This window comes from Pithys albifrons, chromosome 1 (assembly GCF_047495875.1).
Source record: "Pithys albifrons albifrons isolate INPA30051 chromosome 1, PitAlb_v1, whole genome shotgun sequence".
Taxonomy (NCBI): Eukaryota; Metazoa; Chordata; class Aves; order Passeriformes; family Thamnophilidae; genus Pithys; species Pithys albifrons.
The window spans coordinates 58,072,504-58,089,897 of NC_092458.1; the positions used below are offsets into that span (position 1 = coordinate 58,072,504).

At 39.9% G+C, this 17,394-nt stretch overlaps 1 protein-coding gene across 2 annotated transcripts; it reads right to left on the reverse strand.

The window, feature by feature from the left end:
• Positions 1–780: 780 nt before the first annotated feature.
• Positions 781–15,510, reverse strand: CPB2 (carboxypeptidase B2). Of its 2 annotated transcripts, XM_071570760.1 has the most exons (11): positions 15,413–15,510; positions 11,531–11,606; positions 8,984–9,108; positions 8,784–8,892; positions 8,152–8,253; positions 7,506–7,610; positions 4,866–4,982; positions 3,816–3,906; positions 3,030–3,232; positions 1,171–1,255; positions 781–1,044 (listed from the first exon to the last, which is right to left on the reverse strand). In XM_071570760.1, exons 1-11 carry the CDS (start codon positions 15,487–15,489, stop codon positions 860–862), a joined length of 1,275 nt encoding a protein of 424 aa, XP_071426861.1. In that variant the 5' UTR covers positions 15,490–15,510; the 3' UTR covers positions 781–859. The 2 variants fall into 2 exon arrangements, with proteins under 2 accessions (XP_071426861.1, XP_071426870.1); XM_071570769.1 differs by lacking the exon at positions 8,152–8,253.
• Between the last annotated feature and the right edge of the window lie 1,884 nt (positions 15,511–17,394).

Here is a 17,394-nt window from a genome sequence, read left to right on the forward strand (position 1 = left end):
GAGGCACAGCATGCGCAGAACTGGCCCCACCGTTTAAGTCCTGAGGTCCATCTGCCACGGCCGAGCGAGCTTGGACAGTGACAGGGAAGTCCTCGGGACTGTCACAGCCCCCGGTACTAACTGGGGCTGACCCTGCTGAGCATCCGAGATGTGACGGGATGGGATAGCAGGGAGGCATTGAACTGCCAGGGGACGGTCCCACTGATACTCGAACTCAGGTCCTTGGGATTCAGAGTCCAGAGTGCTCTCCTTTACACCACGGTACCACCCCTTAGAACGGCCTTAAACATCTTCTAAAGCCTTTGTCCTGTGTTTTGCCACACAAAACCTTGGCTTCAGGATAAATGATCTTGGCTAGTTGTAGTGGAGGCGCCTGCGGGCAGCTCCCCTTTGGTGTTTTGGCCCCCTGTGCATCCTTGCCTTTATCAAAGTGCAGCAGGAAGTTCTTACATGAACACCCTTTTTATTTGACAGCGGAAATGATGAATAGCATTGTTTTCCTGGAAGGAAATCCTTTAGTAGCTCAAGTGACCAAAATGAGTGAACCTCTTCTATGGATGGAGTCTGCCCAGTACAATATGTGTCAGACAGAGGCCTATTCAAGGCTTCATCACCTGGAGTTCCCATCATCTAGTGGGAAATTGTGCTCTTTTCCCTCTCTCTATACATATATAATGTGGTGCACTGAGCTACCATGGCAGCTGTAGCTATATAAGTACAGTTGAAAAAGTGATGTATCCTAAAATATAGCAGGTATAGTAACTTTTTTTCTTGCCTCTGTAGAAATAATAAAGCAGCAAGCTTTTTTATTACCTTTATAACTAAGTGCAGTCATGATGGAATAAATGATAACACAACATTACAAATTCTGAAGAACATGTTTTGCTATCTCTTTCACAGCAGAAAGAGCTTCTAAACAAGTTGGCTTAATTTCACGAGAAGGAAGCAAAAATCCATAAGTTCCTGTGTCTCGTAGCTCAAAGGTAAAAGAATATTTAATGCCAAGATCGTAAGCCCAGTCGTCAGACCCTCCAGGAGCTAAATCTGTGTGAGGAAGGAAAAATAGATAAATTGCCTGAAACCAGAACTTCAGTCTTCTGTCAAGAGCTGTCTTCTGATGCCAGCAAGGATATACTGTCATGCCTGTCATTGCAGAAGAGCCATACTTACAGATTGTTTGTGCACCAGGACCAGGTGTATAAGTTTCTTTTGTTGTCCTCCTTATAGCTTTAGCTGCCTTCTTTGCCACACTTTCCTGAAATTAAACAAAACATTGTTAGTTGTAAGGCCTTGTGATAACAGTTAGTATGTACACAGAAATTACACTATGCTCTGGCTCTCACCTTAGTTACAATACTCTTATAAAAGGTTCTAGAAAACCCACATAATGTAAAAATTTTCAGCATACGCCAATGTTACAGATTGCATTTCTGCTGTAGACAGAAATTGTAAACTATATAGATGAGACCATACCACCACTTCAAGCAGTAAATGGTTGTCAAACCATTTGTTCTCATTTGTCTTGTTTTTTTTTTTCTGCCACAATATTTAAGTCACTGTCAATTTACATGGTGTTGACAAAAACAGCAGGAAAATATTTTAATTCAGGCAACTCTGCTCTTAAGCCATAAAGAAGACTTAAATGCCCAGAATTAGGGTACCTCTTTCTACTTTACAGTGAAAAAATCGGAAATTATTATTATTGTTCACTCACAACTACCCTTTTTAAATTGTGGTATATAAAACAGTTTATTTCAGGAAATCAAACAGTAATAAAGACATCACAGAATATAGATGTTAATTGGAGTAAGGGTTTTTTGTGTTGAAATTACTGCTTTTTTCTCACTTCTTAACACACTGGCACTAGTTACTGATGGAAATACTATGTTGGACTTAATTGTGTACTTTTTACAGTCCTCTTATATATACAACATTTCTTTTTGAATTTTTTTAAATGCGCTTTTAAAAAATAAAATATGTTAGTTGTGACATGGTAGATGCTTATGTTGAAAAGCAGTAAAAATTGCAGCAGTGTGTGCAAGTGTCAGTCCTCTGTAAATTCTCCTACTGTCTGCCCTTATGTCATACAGTGTGTGAAATGACCTGTCCATCTCAGATGTGTGCTGTCCTCCCAGATGGCAAATCCCAAAGCTTGTCCCCTGCTTTCTGGTTTACTTAACTGATTTCTGCTCCTTTCTTACTTCTAGGCAGAAGCCCTTGCTGCAAATACCAGAATTCATTGCCTTCGCACTTGGAGCATAGGAAACACTAAAAGTGAGCTAGGAAGTGCAGGAGAGGGAATCCCTTGCTCTAGGGATCTTGACATCTCTAAGTAAGAAGAATCCAACTAAGCTGTCTGCCTACTCCTATGGCTTGATTACTCTGTGTTAGCAAATCCCAATTTACCCTGCATATCCTTTCCACATCCAAACCCAGAGTTTTATCATCCTTGGGGAAAAAACAGCAGCTACTTTTTCTGTTCTGAAACTATCTGTCTCCAGGGAGAGTTTTTACTGCATAATTTGGTGGCTCAAGAATGTAAAATTCTACATAAATAGGTTATGTTTTCCATCCTACCCTTAAAGAAGTATCCCTAGGAGAAAAACATAATAAAAGTAGCAAGTGCCCACCAGAATACTTGATTGCTTAGGTATATGAAGGTGCTTTTCAGAGTTACACACCCAAGCAATTTCAAGAGTTTGTGTAAACCATAGAACATGAGATGAGGAATTTGCATATATGTCTTTTCAAGGTGTCCAAACCAACATGCCTCTGCTCTTTTAGCAGCAGCTTCAACACCTCAGGTGTTGTTGATGTGTTATCAACCTGGAATAAATATTTTCATTTTTCCATAGTCTTCAGAAGAAGATTGCTGACTTATACACTACTAAACTAGCCCAGACTAAGTTGTTAAGAACATCAAGATTTCTTCATCTTCAGGGCACTGTGACTCCCTCATTAAAAGGCTAACCAAGCAGGGTAAGTAGTTCTGAAATAAATATGAAACTGCAGGAGCTGGAAAGACTTACCAGCTCATCATGGTCTTTGCTTTTGTTCCTAGTGTAAGAATATGGAAACAATACCAACTGGGAGTAAGAGTGCATGGTTATGTAGGCTTTAATGGTGTCTTTGTGATCTCTGAGAAAACGAGCCACTGCTTTCACTTCAGGCTCAGACTCTGGGTAGGGTCCACAGTATGTCTCCTGACATTGATGGGGAGATGCTCCTTGACCTGTAACAAAAAAGTGCACAGTTTTACTCCTTTCCTTCTGGATTTGTGTTCATCCAATAAAAGAGCAGCATGATGCTAATACACAAGAAATCACGGCTTCTGCCATGCTATGGAAAGAACTTGCAAGCTTGTAGAAGGAATACCAAGAGCCAAAAAAATCTTTTTCTGCTAAGCATTGTGGAAGGATAACTGAGGTGATCAGTTCATATACCATGGTGGAGCATCTACTCAACTGGATAGTGGTGGCATGACAAGGGCCACCTCTTGCCTCTTTCCTCCTTCCACCAATAGCCTCCACTAGTTGTGTCATGGTGTGGTGCAAGGGGTAGGATCCAGGAGCATGGATCTCTGTTGTGCTGGGAAGAGACTACTCCCTGGTGTGTCATCTGGGGAGAAAAAAATCCGGAGTCCCAACAAAAAGTATTGAAAGCTGAGGAAGTTTTCACAGGTTCATAACAGATGCTCCACTGCATTTGTCTTTATATTCACTTCGTGAAATGGTAAATGAAAATGTTTTCAAAATAAATAATTTTAAACGCAAAAAGTGAGGCAGGGGTACAAAAGGAAGAAAATTATGTCTTACCACACCAGTGTGCATCAAAATTCCTGTTCATGTCAGTACCAATGCACTTGCTGTTACCATGCGATGAGCGGCTTTTTCTCCACAGGCGGTTCTAAAGAAATAGACACACAAACCACATTCAGGGAAAAAACTGAAAAAAATCAATCTCCCTGATCAGTTAAATGTGACTTCCTACTTGTGCCTCTACAGTGCCAACGAAAACCAAGGAATATTCTAAAACCACAATCTGCTTGCCAACAAGGCTAGATGATAAAAGGAAATTTTGGGTAGGATAAGAAGTGACCACATCTGGTCTGATTTCAATGGAATTTGGACTGTGGAAGGAGGGGAAAAGACTTACAGTGTGGCCAGGTATGTGAGTTGAAGAGCTCAAGTACAGCTTTCCTGTAGGCATTGCTGCCAGCATATGGAAAGTTGGAAATTTAGTATGCAGCTGTTGAGGTGATAGTGCACAGTTACACAAGTGTGAGCCAAGCTGTGTTGAAGGTTAAATGAGTAAGAGCAGAGGAGATTTTTTTTTTTTTTTAGAACTTGAGTGAAGGACCTAAAAATCAAAGAACTGTCTCAACAGCTTGGGATTTTCAGCCAACAAAATAAAATCCTGGACAAAAGGTAACTGTTGTACTTTTGTTTATCTCAAACAAAAAGTACTTAGAGAAGAGGTCTGCCTTGCAGGAGTAAGAAGTGAGTTATTGGCTCTTCTCTAGGTGATATAGGACACTCTCCAGCTGGTGCTGGATTGTGCCTTGTTCCTGAAGGCTGATACAGGCATTCCCTGACATCTGGAAGTATTAAAACACCAGGATGAAATTCTATACTTTTCAAATGCATTTCTAGCAACTTGAAAGACACAAAGGTACTGTGGATAAGATACTAAATAGTTACTGTATTTGTGGTGATTTAAATAGGGCAAAGTTGCAGAAATTCCAAGCACAGCTTTACAGTTTGAGGTGTGCAGTTCCAGGATGAAAATCATTAAGCATGCACAGTGATAGTACCCATAAATAGAAATCAGTACATTGCACAACCCATCAAAAAACGTCTACTTACAGAGGGATGGCTCCATGTGTACTCATAGCCATCCACATTCATAACAGGCATGACATAGAAATCAAAGTGTTCCAGAAGCATTGTCATGGTTGGATCTCTCTCACGCACATGGATTGCCTATAAAGCACAGGAGAAACTTACTAAAAGCATTTGTAATAGTGTTGTTCTTACTTTCCTAGAAAGGCACCTGGTGGCATGTGTAAAATAATCATGCAATTATCAGACCCATCTACGTCCTGATAAGGCACATCACATCACGGAAATTGCTGAATAGCAAAGTAGTTCTTTGCTTAGAACGGCCATGGAGAGGGGAGGAATTGAATTGATACAGTCAATCAGATACACTCCAGTCTTTTAGTGTCAATGGGTGGTCATGAGGTTTCAGCTTTTGCTGCTTGTGTAAGTAATAAGAACCCTCTGTCCCACCCAAAATACCACAATTGTAGCACAAAATAAAACAATCCCATAAAGAACAAGTAACATTTCAAATGGCTGCTGGATATAACATTATTCTTCTGGTTGCATCCTGAGTTTAATGCAATTGTATGGACAAGAGCCAGTAAGATCTACATTGCTAATTTTAAGTCACAGCTTATTTGGAAGGCTTTAGTGATACCTAACCTGGTTGTTGGTCCATTATGCAGGAATAAATTTTAACCTAGAGAAGTGGTTTTGTTACTAGTATAGACTAAGTCCTTAACCATATTGTTTTCTTTTTTTCTTTATGCCTTACTTAAACCACCTTCTTTCATTTTAAATCCATCCCCGTTTTCCTCAGGCAATGGACTTCCTTTGACTAAATGAGAAACGTCAATCTTTCTACAATCTTAACAACAACATTAAATGATAGTGGACCCATTATAAAGAATGCCTAGGATTTGCTATAGAGAGATGATGGTTTTAATATGCGTGTGCAGATGTGTATTAATGTCAGATTTTTAACTGTTACTTCATGAAGTGATATAGAAATAAAATTTTAATTTAAAACATGTAAATTAGATCAAAGGGATGGAGAACCTAAATGTTCAGCTTGTTACTTCTGAAAAATGCTGCAGGGACCTGTCACTGGCAAAGTGACAGCACAGCTGGTAATTATGTGGAGCAGCATGAAAAGGGCAAATGCATTTCTTTCCAATGGAACCATGAAGGCTGGGATTATCAGCATGTCAAAAGGTACATTCAGCTATATCTGTCCCTAACTTCTGTAATATCCTTTCAAATGTTATAGTTATTGAGGCTTTATAGTTGTGACTGATGACAGGAATAAACACTTCTTTTTATTATTAGCATTAACATTATTTAGCTCCATCACAGCCAAACCATAATTGATGTTTCAAGGACTCATCTATGTTGTTTCTCTGACTACAGTACTGGTGATTGCAAAGTCTCAATCTCATCTAGCTTATTTTTACTGTGAACTTCACTTTTGTGAAAAAGTAACAATAAATAATATCTCAGAATATTAACTGAGCAAGGTAGACACCTTGTCTGGGCCAGAAAGGCCTTAGAAGCCTTTGCCTGGTCCATACCAGGAAATGGACCAACAGCTCAGCATAAAAAGTTGAGCAGAGATACCTTAGGTTCAAAAAGACCAAGACAACTTATGTTAAAATCCAGGTGCAAATCGTAGATATTTTATCTTTTTGGATACCTTTGTTCACTATCCTGAGCAGTGTATATGTTAAGGATACTAAAAATAGATGTGACTGTTGGTCTGTGGCTGCACATCAAGACTGGTCGATCTAAGCCCATTCTACAGTCTCACCCTATCAGTGATTTTCTAGTTCCCATGAACTATGTGCGTGGCTGGCTGTTGGTCATGTTCTGGAGGTCTGAAACAAGGGTGTCTTTAGCGGGGCTAGTACCTTCAGAAAGTGGCTTGTATGGCTTTATTCTCTGCATGAGGCAGATCCAGAAAAAAGCAGAAGCACTAATAAAAAATGCAGAGGCAGGAGCAGCAGGAGCAGCAGCTGATGCATCATATCAAGCGGTGAGTAGAGATTGCTGGTGTGCATGCTGGTTTTGAGCCATGCCATGTCTGGAGCAGGCAAGTGTGGGGTACCTATTGCTCTAGAAAGGCATGTAGGGAAGAGCTAAGGGGTTTAGGACAGCTTGAGCTCACCCTGGGTGTTTTCTGATCTGCTCCAGGCAGTGCCAGATGGAATAATATTAACATGAGCCACTGTGTGTTGCTCGACTAAGAGCCAAGACCAGTACTTGAATCCACATGGCAGTACAGACTTAGCCCTAGCAGATTATCAAACATGCTTTAGCTGGCATGCCCTCTTCATCCCTGACCATTCATAATTATAAACATCTCTGCTGAATTTCCTGCACATACTTGGCAGTTTTTTCATACTTTCAGGTACATTTGAGCTCATTTGTATTCAATCCCTGTGAATTTCTGTCTCTCTCTCTCACACATATGCACACACACACACACACACACACACACACACACACACACACACGCGCGCACTGTTATGTATGCAAGTTAGACACAAATATCATGTGTTGGTGTTGTGGAAATAAATGGATTAAGGCTTTATGGAGCTTAGAGTGTAGTTGGACAAAGGTAAATGGCATCAAGACTTTTTGCTTTGCTTTGGCAACAGTAATCAGATGTGATTATCTACTCACATGGCCTATGAACCACAGGCAAAAAGCAGGAGAAATCCATTCTCTAGCGTGGATACCACAGTCGATCCATATGGCGTTTTTGGATTTTTCCTGGCTTTTAGAAATCTAACAAAAGAGAAATTGCATTAAAATGTCACCATTGTAAAGGGTACCACAGAAAAGCAGAAATCCAGGGGTAACCAAGATGGAAAAAGAAGCATCTGTCTTGTTCAGAGAGCTTGGACTGATCCTGGGCCAAGATGTTCACATACAGTCAGAGAGCAACATTCAGGCTGGTTGCAAGGTCCTAACACAGACACAAGATTACAGCAAGACCTGAGGTCTAGTAAGTCTATCATCAGCTATGCAGGGCAGCAAACTAGATTAGCTTCATAGTCAACAGAGAAGGGTATCTGCTATGCCAGTATTTCATGCCTTTGGATGATGGCCTAGATGGGATAACTTCTTTTTGACCCAACAAGGAACCTGATGTCATCAAATGTGCTTGCAATAGTAATGCATCTTACTAGAACAACTTAGGAAACGTCTAAAAAACACAAAAAATATGCATCTAAGTATAGATTTAAGGAAGTGTTCTGGCCCAAGCCTTATGACTTGCTTACATTATTGCTTGGAAAGTTTTTGCAGTTAGTCACAACCTTAGTACCTTGAGGACATAAAGTGGTCGCTTTTCATATGATGATCCTAGATATATTTTCTGTAGGAGATCAGAGTGGGCTTTGACTACTTCTTCCATCCAACGATATATCTGCAAGGGTGAAGTTAGTATATAGCTATTTCCCTGGTTTTTTTCCTTCATCCCTGAAAGTGACTTAAATTCATTCCACCTCCCAAAATCCTGCCTCTTTTCCCGATAGTAACGAAAAACTAATAATTCAGCCCACTTACTACTTGCCTGACTCTAATTTCTTTTAAACAGTAAGATACAGTCACAGCACAGTCCAAGTATAGGCCTGTTATTCATCTTTAGTTTTATTTGGTTAAATTATTATTCATTTAATGTTTTAAATATTTACATGTTTGTTTTGTGAAATATTTACATGTTTGTTTTGTGACTTCATTTTTGTTCTGTACTGATTACCTTTGAATGGCAGTTTGAGGCAATACATGTATGGCGATTTAATCTGGTGCTGTTTTCTTTCTTTATGAAAGCATACAATAAATAAAACTGAATTGTTGAGCAATACAGTGATAATTATTCCCCTTTATCTCCATTCTCAATCATGAGACAAATTTTACCCTTTGAATCTACAGATGTTTACCACAAAATTATCTTACTTCTTTCATTGAATGGTAGTTTTCATAATATGAAGAAGATCTGCGTGGATTGACTGTGTCATTGACAGTCTGATTTTCGATAAATCCTTGAACATCTCCTATCAAGACTCTGAATAACAAAGGAAGAGCACAACTTCCTGTTAAATAAATGACAAACAACTTTACAGGAACATGCATGACAACAAATAAAAAATACATACTTGTGTTGGATGGCCAGTTGCTTTAACTGAGCTTTTGTGCTATTTATGTTGGATGCCCTGACATAGAAATGGACTTCTCTGTCCTTCTTGATGTATTCAACCACAACAGGTTGCCAGAGAGTGACCTACAAATTTTCCAAAAACATTTTATTTTTGTTATTGAGGAAAGAAAAAGTATTCTCACTAACATTTCTTAAGCATTTTGAAAACAATCAAAGCATATGTTTTCAATTTAAGACACCCCTTGTAACAAGCAGTTTAATGTTCCCTGTGATAGGTTATAGCATTCTGCTACTGCTGGAAATGAAATGTGTGTATTTAAGAAATGTTTATAATGACTTCTGCACATAAATTCATAAATCAAGGACAAAGACGGGAACATAACCTTTTCTGAGATAGTATTTCTAGTATAATAGATATATTTAGCTGGTTATTATGTTACATGTTTTCAAGTCTGCTGAGAGTTATTTTCCCTGAGGGTATTTGGAGAATTAATGAAGATCAGACCAGTCTTTGTAGTTATTGTATTCTCTGATGACTTTGATCATGAAGGAAAGAAATGCCAGAAGGGGTGTGAATATAAGTCAAGTTGAAGCAGCAATATAGAGATTAGAAAATAAGAAAATGAGATTCTTCTTGGTAAGATATATTTTTACAATAATAAAATCTGAAGCCAACATTTTCAATAAAAGACTTCAGCTTTAAAACTAATAATACAAAAAGATCTAGGAGTGACAGCAGAAAATTAGGCATAAAATTAGGGTGTGGAAAAAATCAGCATAATTTTTGGATGCATTTTTATAGCATGATACAGAATGGAGTCACCAGACAACAGGGTTTATTTTTTTCCCTTTCTGGTGCAGTTGCACCAGGAATGTGGTGTCCAGTTCAGGGCACCAGGTTTCCAGGCATGTATCAGCTGTCAGCGGTTTACCTCACTCACTTCTCATGAGAGAATGTGTCTGCAATACCATACAGAAAATTCTTCCATGCTTTTAATCAAAAAGACTTTGGAGCAGTAAATGGTAAAACATTTGGCCCCTCAATGTATTAGTGCAAGGTGCTGTACAATGGCTGAGCTATTCTCAATATAACCATCTCAGACATTATTGGCAGAGTAGTGACAGCATCACATGGATCTGCATTATTTGGAAAACCCATCCAAGATGCAAGCTGATGCTTTGCTCCTCAGCACCACTGTCCCTGCTGCCCTGTTGCCTTGCTGTCTGCACTGACGTACACCACTTCAAACTGAGTTTTTCTTTGGCATAGACATCATTTGAATTGAGAGTAAGGAAAACTAAAGAACTCTGGATTAACACAGCTGAAGAGGCAGGGGAGCAATTAATAGGGATAAATGGGAAACTTTGGTAGTGCATATGATTATTGTTTTCTTTACCCATCATCAGCAATGGTCAATCCTGCCCCAAGGGGCAGCTACAAAAGGCTCTTGTAAATGTTCCTGTTTCCAAGTCTTCTGATGGATGCTACATGCAGTGTATCTGCTGTAAGAACAAAGCATTTCCATTGGTTTATGTTTTTACTTCCCAACTTTTGCAGGAGTAGCACCTATAATTATAATTCCTCTTTTAAGATGCTAGTGTCTTCCCTTTCTCTTTTCCTTTCCCTTTTCATTTCTGTCTCCTATTGCCTTTCCTTTTCCCACTTCCATTCTGTTTTATTCTTATAACCTACCCAATTTATAGCCACAGAAAAAAAAATTGCCCAGTTTATAACCCATGAAAAATGCTTGATTTTACATTCACATAAGTGACTTGGTAGGAATAGGAACCACCAGATGCTCTCTCTGCACTGAATATACTGTTCTTCCTGACTTCTTGGGGCTCCTGTGTATGAGAAAGTGAAGAACTACAGTAGTAAGGAAAACTTATAGGAGGGGAGATTTATATCAGTTCAGCAAAAGAGATGGATATGTGAGTTGACTTGTGGAGGTGGAAAAGAGGAAGGAAGGTTCTCAAAAGTTTTTTAGGAACTTAAGGGAAGGATTGGAAGATACTAGTACAGACAGCAGAAACCTAGTAGAATTTCAGAATGACATAGAATGAATAGGAGCCAGGAAAGACAGAGAAAGAATGGGTATAGACACAATTGAAAGCTCTCAATCATCTGAAAGACACCTTCTGAATGCTACTTTGAGAAAAATACCACAAAAATCCAGTCCTGATTTTCAAAGGTGTGCAAGCCATGTAGGTCGAGATTGCATTGGTCAAAAGTGCTCACATTCCCTAGGAAATGTATTTCTATTTACTGTCTTTTGGTGCTTTGCCAATTTTGCAGTGTCTTAATACACAAAATCAATTGTAGAAATAGGAGCTCTGATATAATTCATTACTATACAATATAAAGGGGTCTCCTCATGTAAATCAGGATATAGCAGAGCAATGAAAACCAAGCATTTGCTGAGTTGCTGTATTAAAACAAGTGAATAAATGTGAAATAAATCTTTCCTTAGGAGGAGAAGCAGTATTAGGGCACTTGGGGGAAAAATTCGGCCTAGAGACCAGAGAGACAGAAGAATCTGTTTACCTCCGTGGTGTTCAGTAAATCCTGAAGGGCTTCAACTTGTTCATCTGTTTGTGGAAGAGCCCACAAAACTTCATCCCTAAAAAACAAGGGTATTTAGTAAAGCACAGGCACTTGAAACAACTCCAGTTCATGCAAAAGTAGGGAAGCAGGCCTGGCCTTTCTCATCTTCCCTGGCTTGGCTGCCATGAACTCAAATGATCCAATAATGAAGATGTGGAACCTGTTCCAACCTCTGCTTCTGCCAATCAGAAAAACCCATGAAAGAGATGGTGCAGGGCTTTGGTAGCCAATATCTACTGCTGGATACTGAAATTGCTCCTACAAGCTGGCATCAGCAAAACAGCAACCAGCCCCAGCTAATCCATAGTGCAGCAGCACTGGTAGAAAACTAGCTTAGACCAGGAAGTCTCAGTCACTGGTCAGGAGAGACATCAGATCTCCTGGTCTGCCAAAATCCCTCCCAGTTTGGCAAAATCACAGAATATGCTGAGTTGGAAGTGAGTCACGAGGATCATCAAAGTCCAAATCCAGGCCCTGCACAGGACCATCCCCAAGAGTCATCCCATGTGCCTGAGAGTATCATCCAAATACTACTTGAGCTCTGTCAGGTTTGGTGCTGTGACCACTTCTCTGGGGAGCCTGTTCCAGTGCTCAGCCACCCTCTGGGTGGAGAACCTTTTTCTAATATCCAACCTAAACCTCCCCTGACACAACTTTAGGGCATTCCCTTGGGTCTTGTCACTGTTCACCACAGAAAAGAGATCAGTGCCTGCCCCTCCTCTTCCCTTCACAAGGAAGTTGTAATTGCAGTGGGGTCTCCCCTCACTCTCCTCTTCTCCAGGCTGAACAGACCAAGTGCCCTCAGCTGCTCCTCATTTGGCTTCCCCTCAAGGCCCTTCACCATCTTCATTGCCATCCTTTGACTCTCTCTAAAAGCTTAATATCTTTCTTACATTGTGGTGCCCAAAACTGCACACAATATTCAAAGTGAGGCTGCCCCAGTGCAGAGCAGAGCAGGACAATCCCCTCCCTCAACTACCTGGTGAGGATGTTTTGTAGATGTACATTCCTGCTCCAGTCAAATTTTTCTGATCTCCTAATTTGTGTCCTTCTGCCAGGTTCAGTTGGTCTGTACCACTGTCCTCTCCATCTTTGCCCAGTAACTTATACTTCCCTTCTAACTGAAAACCATGGTCTGGGCATGCTGTACATGACATGATGCTGCCCAGCTACTCCATGCCTGACCCAGCTGTTGGTGACAGAAACTAAATTCACTTTCTGGAAAAAAAAAACCAAACCACTCTGCATTGTAAATCAAGCCTTGATCTTCAGTGCCCTGCAAACCATGTAGTTCAAAATTGCATTGGATAGATAATTAAAATAATTTGTGAGTATAGAAGAAGGAGACTCCAGGGAATGTGAGACCCCTATTTCCATGTCTGGGGTGGCTCTCAGCCATCCAGTCATGTGGAACTGGTGGCACTGCATAAAACAGGTGCCATGGAAGTCCTTGCCAGCCCTGTCTACAAAGACTGTCCTGAAAAGAAAACAGGAAAGGGTCTCAAAACTAGTGTTTTCAAGCGGCATAACATGATTGTCACATCTCGTTGTTGTGACTGATTTCAGGCAGAAACCTGACAGCATCTGGCAACCAGGTGATTCATCTTTACTTCTAGCCAGGCTCCAAGCAATCACTGTTGTTTCTCATGCAGAACCAACAATATGCCAACCCTATTTTTTCCTCCATCATCATTTGACAGAGCATCAAAAAGCAATCAGAGATAGGCAAGGTTGGCAGTTTGCCTTTCTCTTCAGGTAAGTGCATCCTGAAGTGTTTGTTTGGGGATACTTTAAGAGTGAATTTGTCTTCTCAGAGCTGGGAAGTCTTTTCATGGAGAGACCAGAAAAGGCCTGCTGTATCTGATTTCATCCTATGATTCCCACAGCCTGAGAGTATCAAAGTGAGGAAGCTGGTATGTATTTGTATCCCACCATTTGCTGCACAAATATTTCAGCTGTGTGTGGTAAGTACTGAACAAGTGATACAATTCCTCTATAGCTCTTGTAAATACACTGAACAAACTGATCAAAATTCTGCCCCTGCACTTGTAGTCATCTTTAACGTGGGGAATATTAACAGCAAAATTGTAGGGTTTGGGCTTCTTAGTTCCTCTACTTCGATTTGGCATTATACCCTCTTTCATCTGTCTTCTGCCCCACTCTTGTTAGAAAACACCCAGTCAAAGGCTTTAATTATTGCCTTTATTCCATTCTCAAAAACAATGCTCCATCCCCAGCTTCCTTGCCCTGCCTGCTGCACCCATATGGCTGAACGTGGTCATCCTGAATACACCTCTTTTCTTTCACTTTCTGTTCTCATGTCCTGCATCCCTGGTTGCTCTTTGAGTTTGTCCTTGAAAGGATCCCTCTCATTCCCCGCCTCCAACTTCCTTCCGGGGTTCCACTGGATTCTGTCCCTGTTCCCCATTTCTTTTTCCTCTCTCTTTTACGTCTGGATAAACAGAAGTGCTGCTGCCATCCCCACACTACAATGCTCAGGTCTTACCCTGTAGCTATGACAAAGTGAGGTAGGTATCTTTCCAGTGTTATCAATGTTTCCATAACTCTCACAACGTTGGGTATTTTTAATAGAAATCCAAATGCAGTAATCACACTATAACCTTGCAAAGGAGGCTTTAATACATACCTAGTAAATCCTCCAACAATAGCTTTCAAAAAAACCCCAGTCAGATAGAATATGTCACCTTTTAAATCTCATTATTTTAGCTGTTTTCATAAGTGAGGCTGGAAGGGTTAGACTCATGCTTTCCAGTGGGAAATGCCATGATTCTTCTGTAAGGGTCAGATTTTCAGTGCTGTATTTAAACACAAAATGAATGAACCTTTGAGTAGCACAAAGCAATATTGTTCCACTGAATTCACCTAAACCATGTTTAGGTGTCCTCCTACCATAACCCGCACACCTCCATAGCAGTCCACAAGAGAATATGATTGCAACACATACAGAAGTGAAAGATACTGTTTTTAGACATGAACTCACTGGTGTTCACCAGTCACAGGTCTGCCACTGGCATGTGCTTCAGTCATAGAAGGGCTATGAGACGTAATTCACTGTTCTTTGTGTAGGTATTTCAGTTCTAGGAGCAGGTTGTACTTAATCATAGGTTGTTCAGCTTTACTTAATATCACCACATGAAGAACTTAGACTTTAAGCCCTACCTATTAAAATATTTCAGATTTTTAAACCAGTTGTACATGTAGAAAATAAAAGCACTTTGCCTGTCTTCATTTCTGACGTGTTCTTGTGTTTTAAGAAAGCATTTGGTTTCAGGGCATTTCTGAAGTTTATCAATAGGTGACAATAAAGCTGCTTCTGAAACATTTTACAAATACCAAATGGTTATTCAAAAATGATTTATGCCTGGAAAAACAATCATGAAAGCTGCTTTGGAAAGAAAACAGATTGTTAGCATTTTCTGAAATGGTTTCCCTTTCTACCTCAAGAAGTAATTCATTCAAGATCTTGTTTTAAGGCAAATGAAGCACATTATTTTTTCCCATTAAGTTTCAGAATTCCCTTTATTGGCATTCAAAAGCACTGAATGAACAGAATTGATTTGCACTTAGACCAAAAAGAGTAGTTTTAATATGATTAAAACCAGAGGATTTATGGATACAAAGAAGACTTAAAATAATTCCATTTCCTCCACCATCTATATGTTAAATTGAACTACATATCCAATTACAACGGCAATAAATAAATGTCAGCCTTTGCCAAATGTTTTCTTATGCAACTTGGAATTACTTTCCCTGTCCCTCTCACCACACAGAAAAAGCCCAGCACTATCAGCAGATATTTACCTTGGAAGAGTGAAGACATGCTTTGCTTGAACCCAGATAAATAGGGTAAAGAAGAGCAGGTAAAACTTCATCTTCATGGCATCCACAATGAAACGAAATGCAACTGGAAAGCTGAGGGTTCAGGACCCACATTATTGATTTTTTTAAATGTTATTTAAAGAGTAGTTAAAATTTAATACCACCTCTCACCTCAACCCCAAGCTTCTGGTGGCTAAGTCTGTATGACAGGGATCCCTGGGGAAGTCCTGCTCGTATTGATGTCGTCCATGTACCAGAGTATAAAATACATTTTGGACATTTTCATATTGACAAGTCACTTTGTCATCTCAGTCTTTGTGTTATTTCATTGTGGCTATGAATCACAGACATAAAAAGAACACCAAGCACAAAGCTTTTGTGAACCTCTAATATTTGTGGAGGTCCAGCAGCATGCTCTGCACACAGCACTCCTCTAAGACATCACAGCCAAGCATGAAGCTGGGGCAGAGAAGTGGGAGTGAGGTTATTAAGTCCAAATAGGAAAATCCTGAGCAAGAAAGCTTCTTCAGCTGACATTTTCTGACAGAGAAAACAAGTAGCAAGTGGGACATATGTTTCTGTGATGTTCTGATATCCATGTATTTTCCATATGCCATACTTCTCAAGAAAAAGTACAAATGACTCTTCATCTCATTTTTACTAATTTTTGCATGCTCCAAGATTTGTTTCCCATATCTCTATGCACAATTGTCCAGACAGGACATGCTGAAAAGCGGTATGAATTTGACTTGTCCAGAATAGATGATCTCCATCTATGTTCTATGCTTGAACAGTAAATCTGAACTTGACTAAGACACAGCTTATTATCCTGGTTTGAGTCTTCTTATTCCATACACCAGTTTAACAGTTTCAGGAATGGCATCTGTTAGAAAATATCCCAATAGCAGCCTTATGAGGAGGAAAATAGTTCCTTTACATCTCCAGCATCAGATCCATCCTAACATTAGCTCTTGGCTCAGCATGTTGTATAGATGCAGAATGAGAGAATCAGACTGATTGTCTGATATAAAAGATTTTTCAGGTGAGTGGCCCCCAGAAAGATAACATGTTATTTTTGCAGAGGGAATTCATTCCAGAAGAGGACTGAGGAGTGAATCAACATCCACACAATGGGGACTCCACAGAGCCAAGACCTGGGTGTGAATGGGGGAACTAAATTACTTGATGCTTTTTATTTTTATCTTAGGATTATATCTATACACTTCAGTGAAAAATGCCTAGGAACAAGCCCTGAAGCTAAAGTTCTATAATGTGGACTAGATTGTATCCACCAACATCCTCTAAAACAACTCTGGAGTGGTCAGGACCAGAGCCAGTTCTCCAGTTAGGCCAGCAATCAGGGCTTTGGAACTGAAATGCAGTCCCAGATTTTTTTTTTTTCTAATTCAGGAATGCAGACCTGCCCTAAGAAGCCAGATAGGTAAGTTTTATGTGACAGCAGAGGTGAATTGTGCCCCCCTGTGAGTACCCTGGGGTTAATATCTCTGTGATAATACACTAACACTGAATATCCCCAAACTGGATTTGAGGACAAACCAGACACCAAAGAAACAGAGGAAAAAAGGCTTATGGGAAGCTATACCTTTGACACCTTAACTAGATTTTGTAGTTCTTAGTTTATCTCTTCTGGATGTTGTTCAAACAAATAGGAAGTTCTGGTAGGGTACAGAGGCCATTCCCAGAAAGGGCAGTGGACAGTGCTCTGCCACAAGGGTTGATTTTTAAACCAGATGCTCTTTCCTCACACAGGAAAAAGGAAGCTGCCAGCATAGAATAAAAGACAGGAAACTTGGTCATCCAGACACTGTTTTGTCTGGAAATGTCTGAAGCACAAATGTGAAGAAAAATTTGATCTACTGAGATAGGTTTAACAGAAGAGATTGAGAAGCCGATCAAGCCAGGCTGCTGGTATTGAAGGAAAGAAAAGGATCGTATCTGCATGT

Bases quoted from the DNA above. Each gene is read 5' to 3' on its own strand.
- CPB2 (XM_071570760.1), bottom strand. From the start codon at position 15,489: ATGAAGATGAAGTTTTACCTGCTCTTCTTTACCCTATTTATCTGGGTT. The intron at 11,607-15,412 runs GTAAATATCTGC...CTTGTTTTTTAG, and splicing joins CATGTCTTCACTCTTCCAAG to GGATGAAGTTTTGTGGGCTC. The intron at 1,045-1,170 runs GTAAGTATGGCT...TTCCTCACACAG, and splicing joins TCCTGGTGCACAAACAATCT to ATTTAGCTCCTGGAGGGTCT.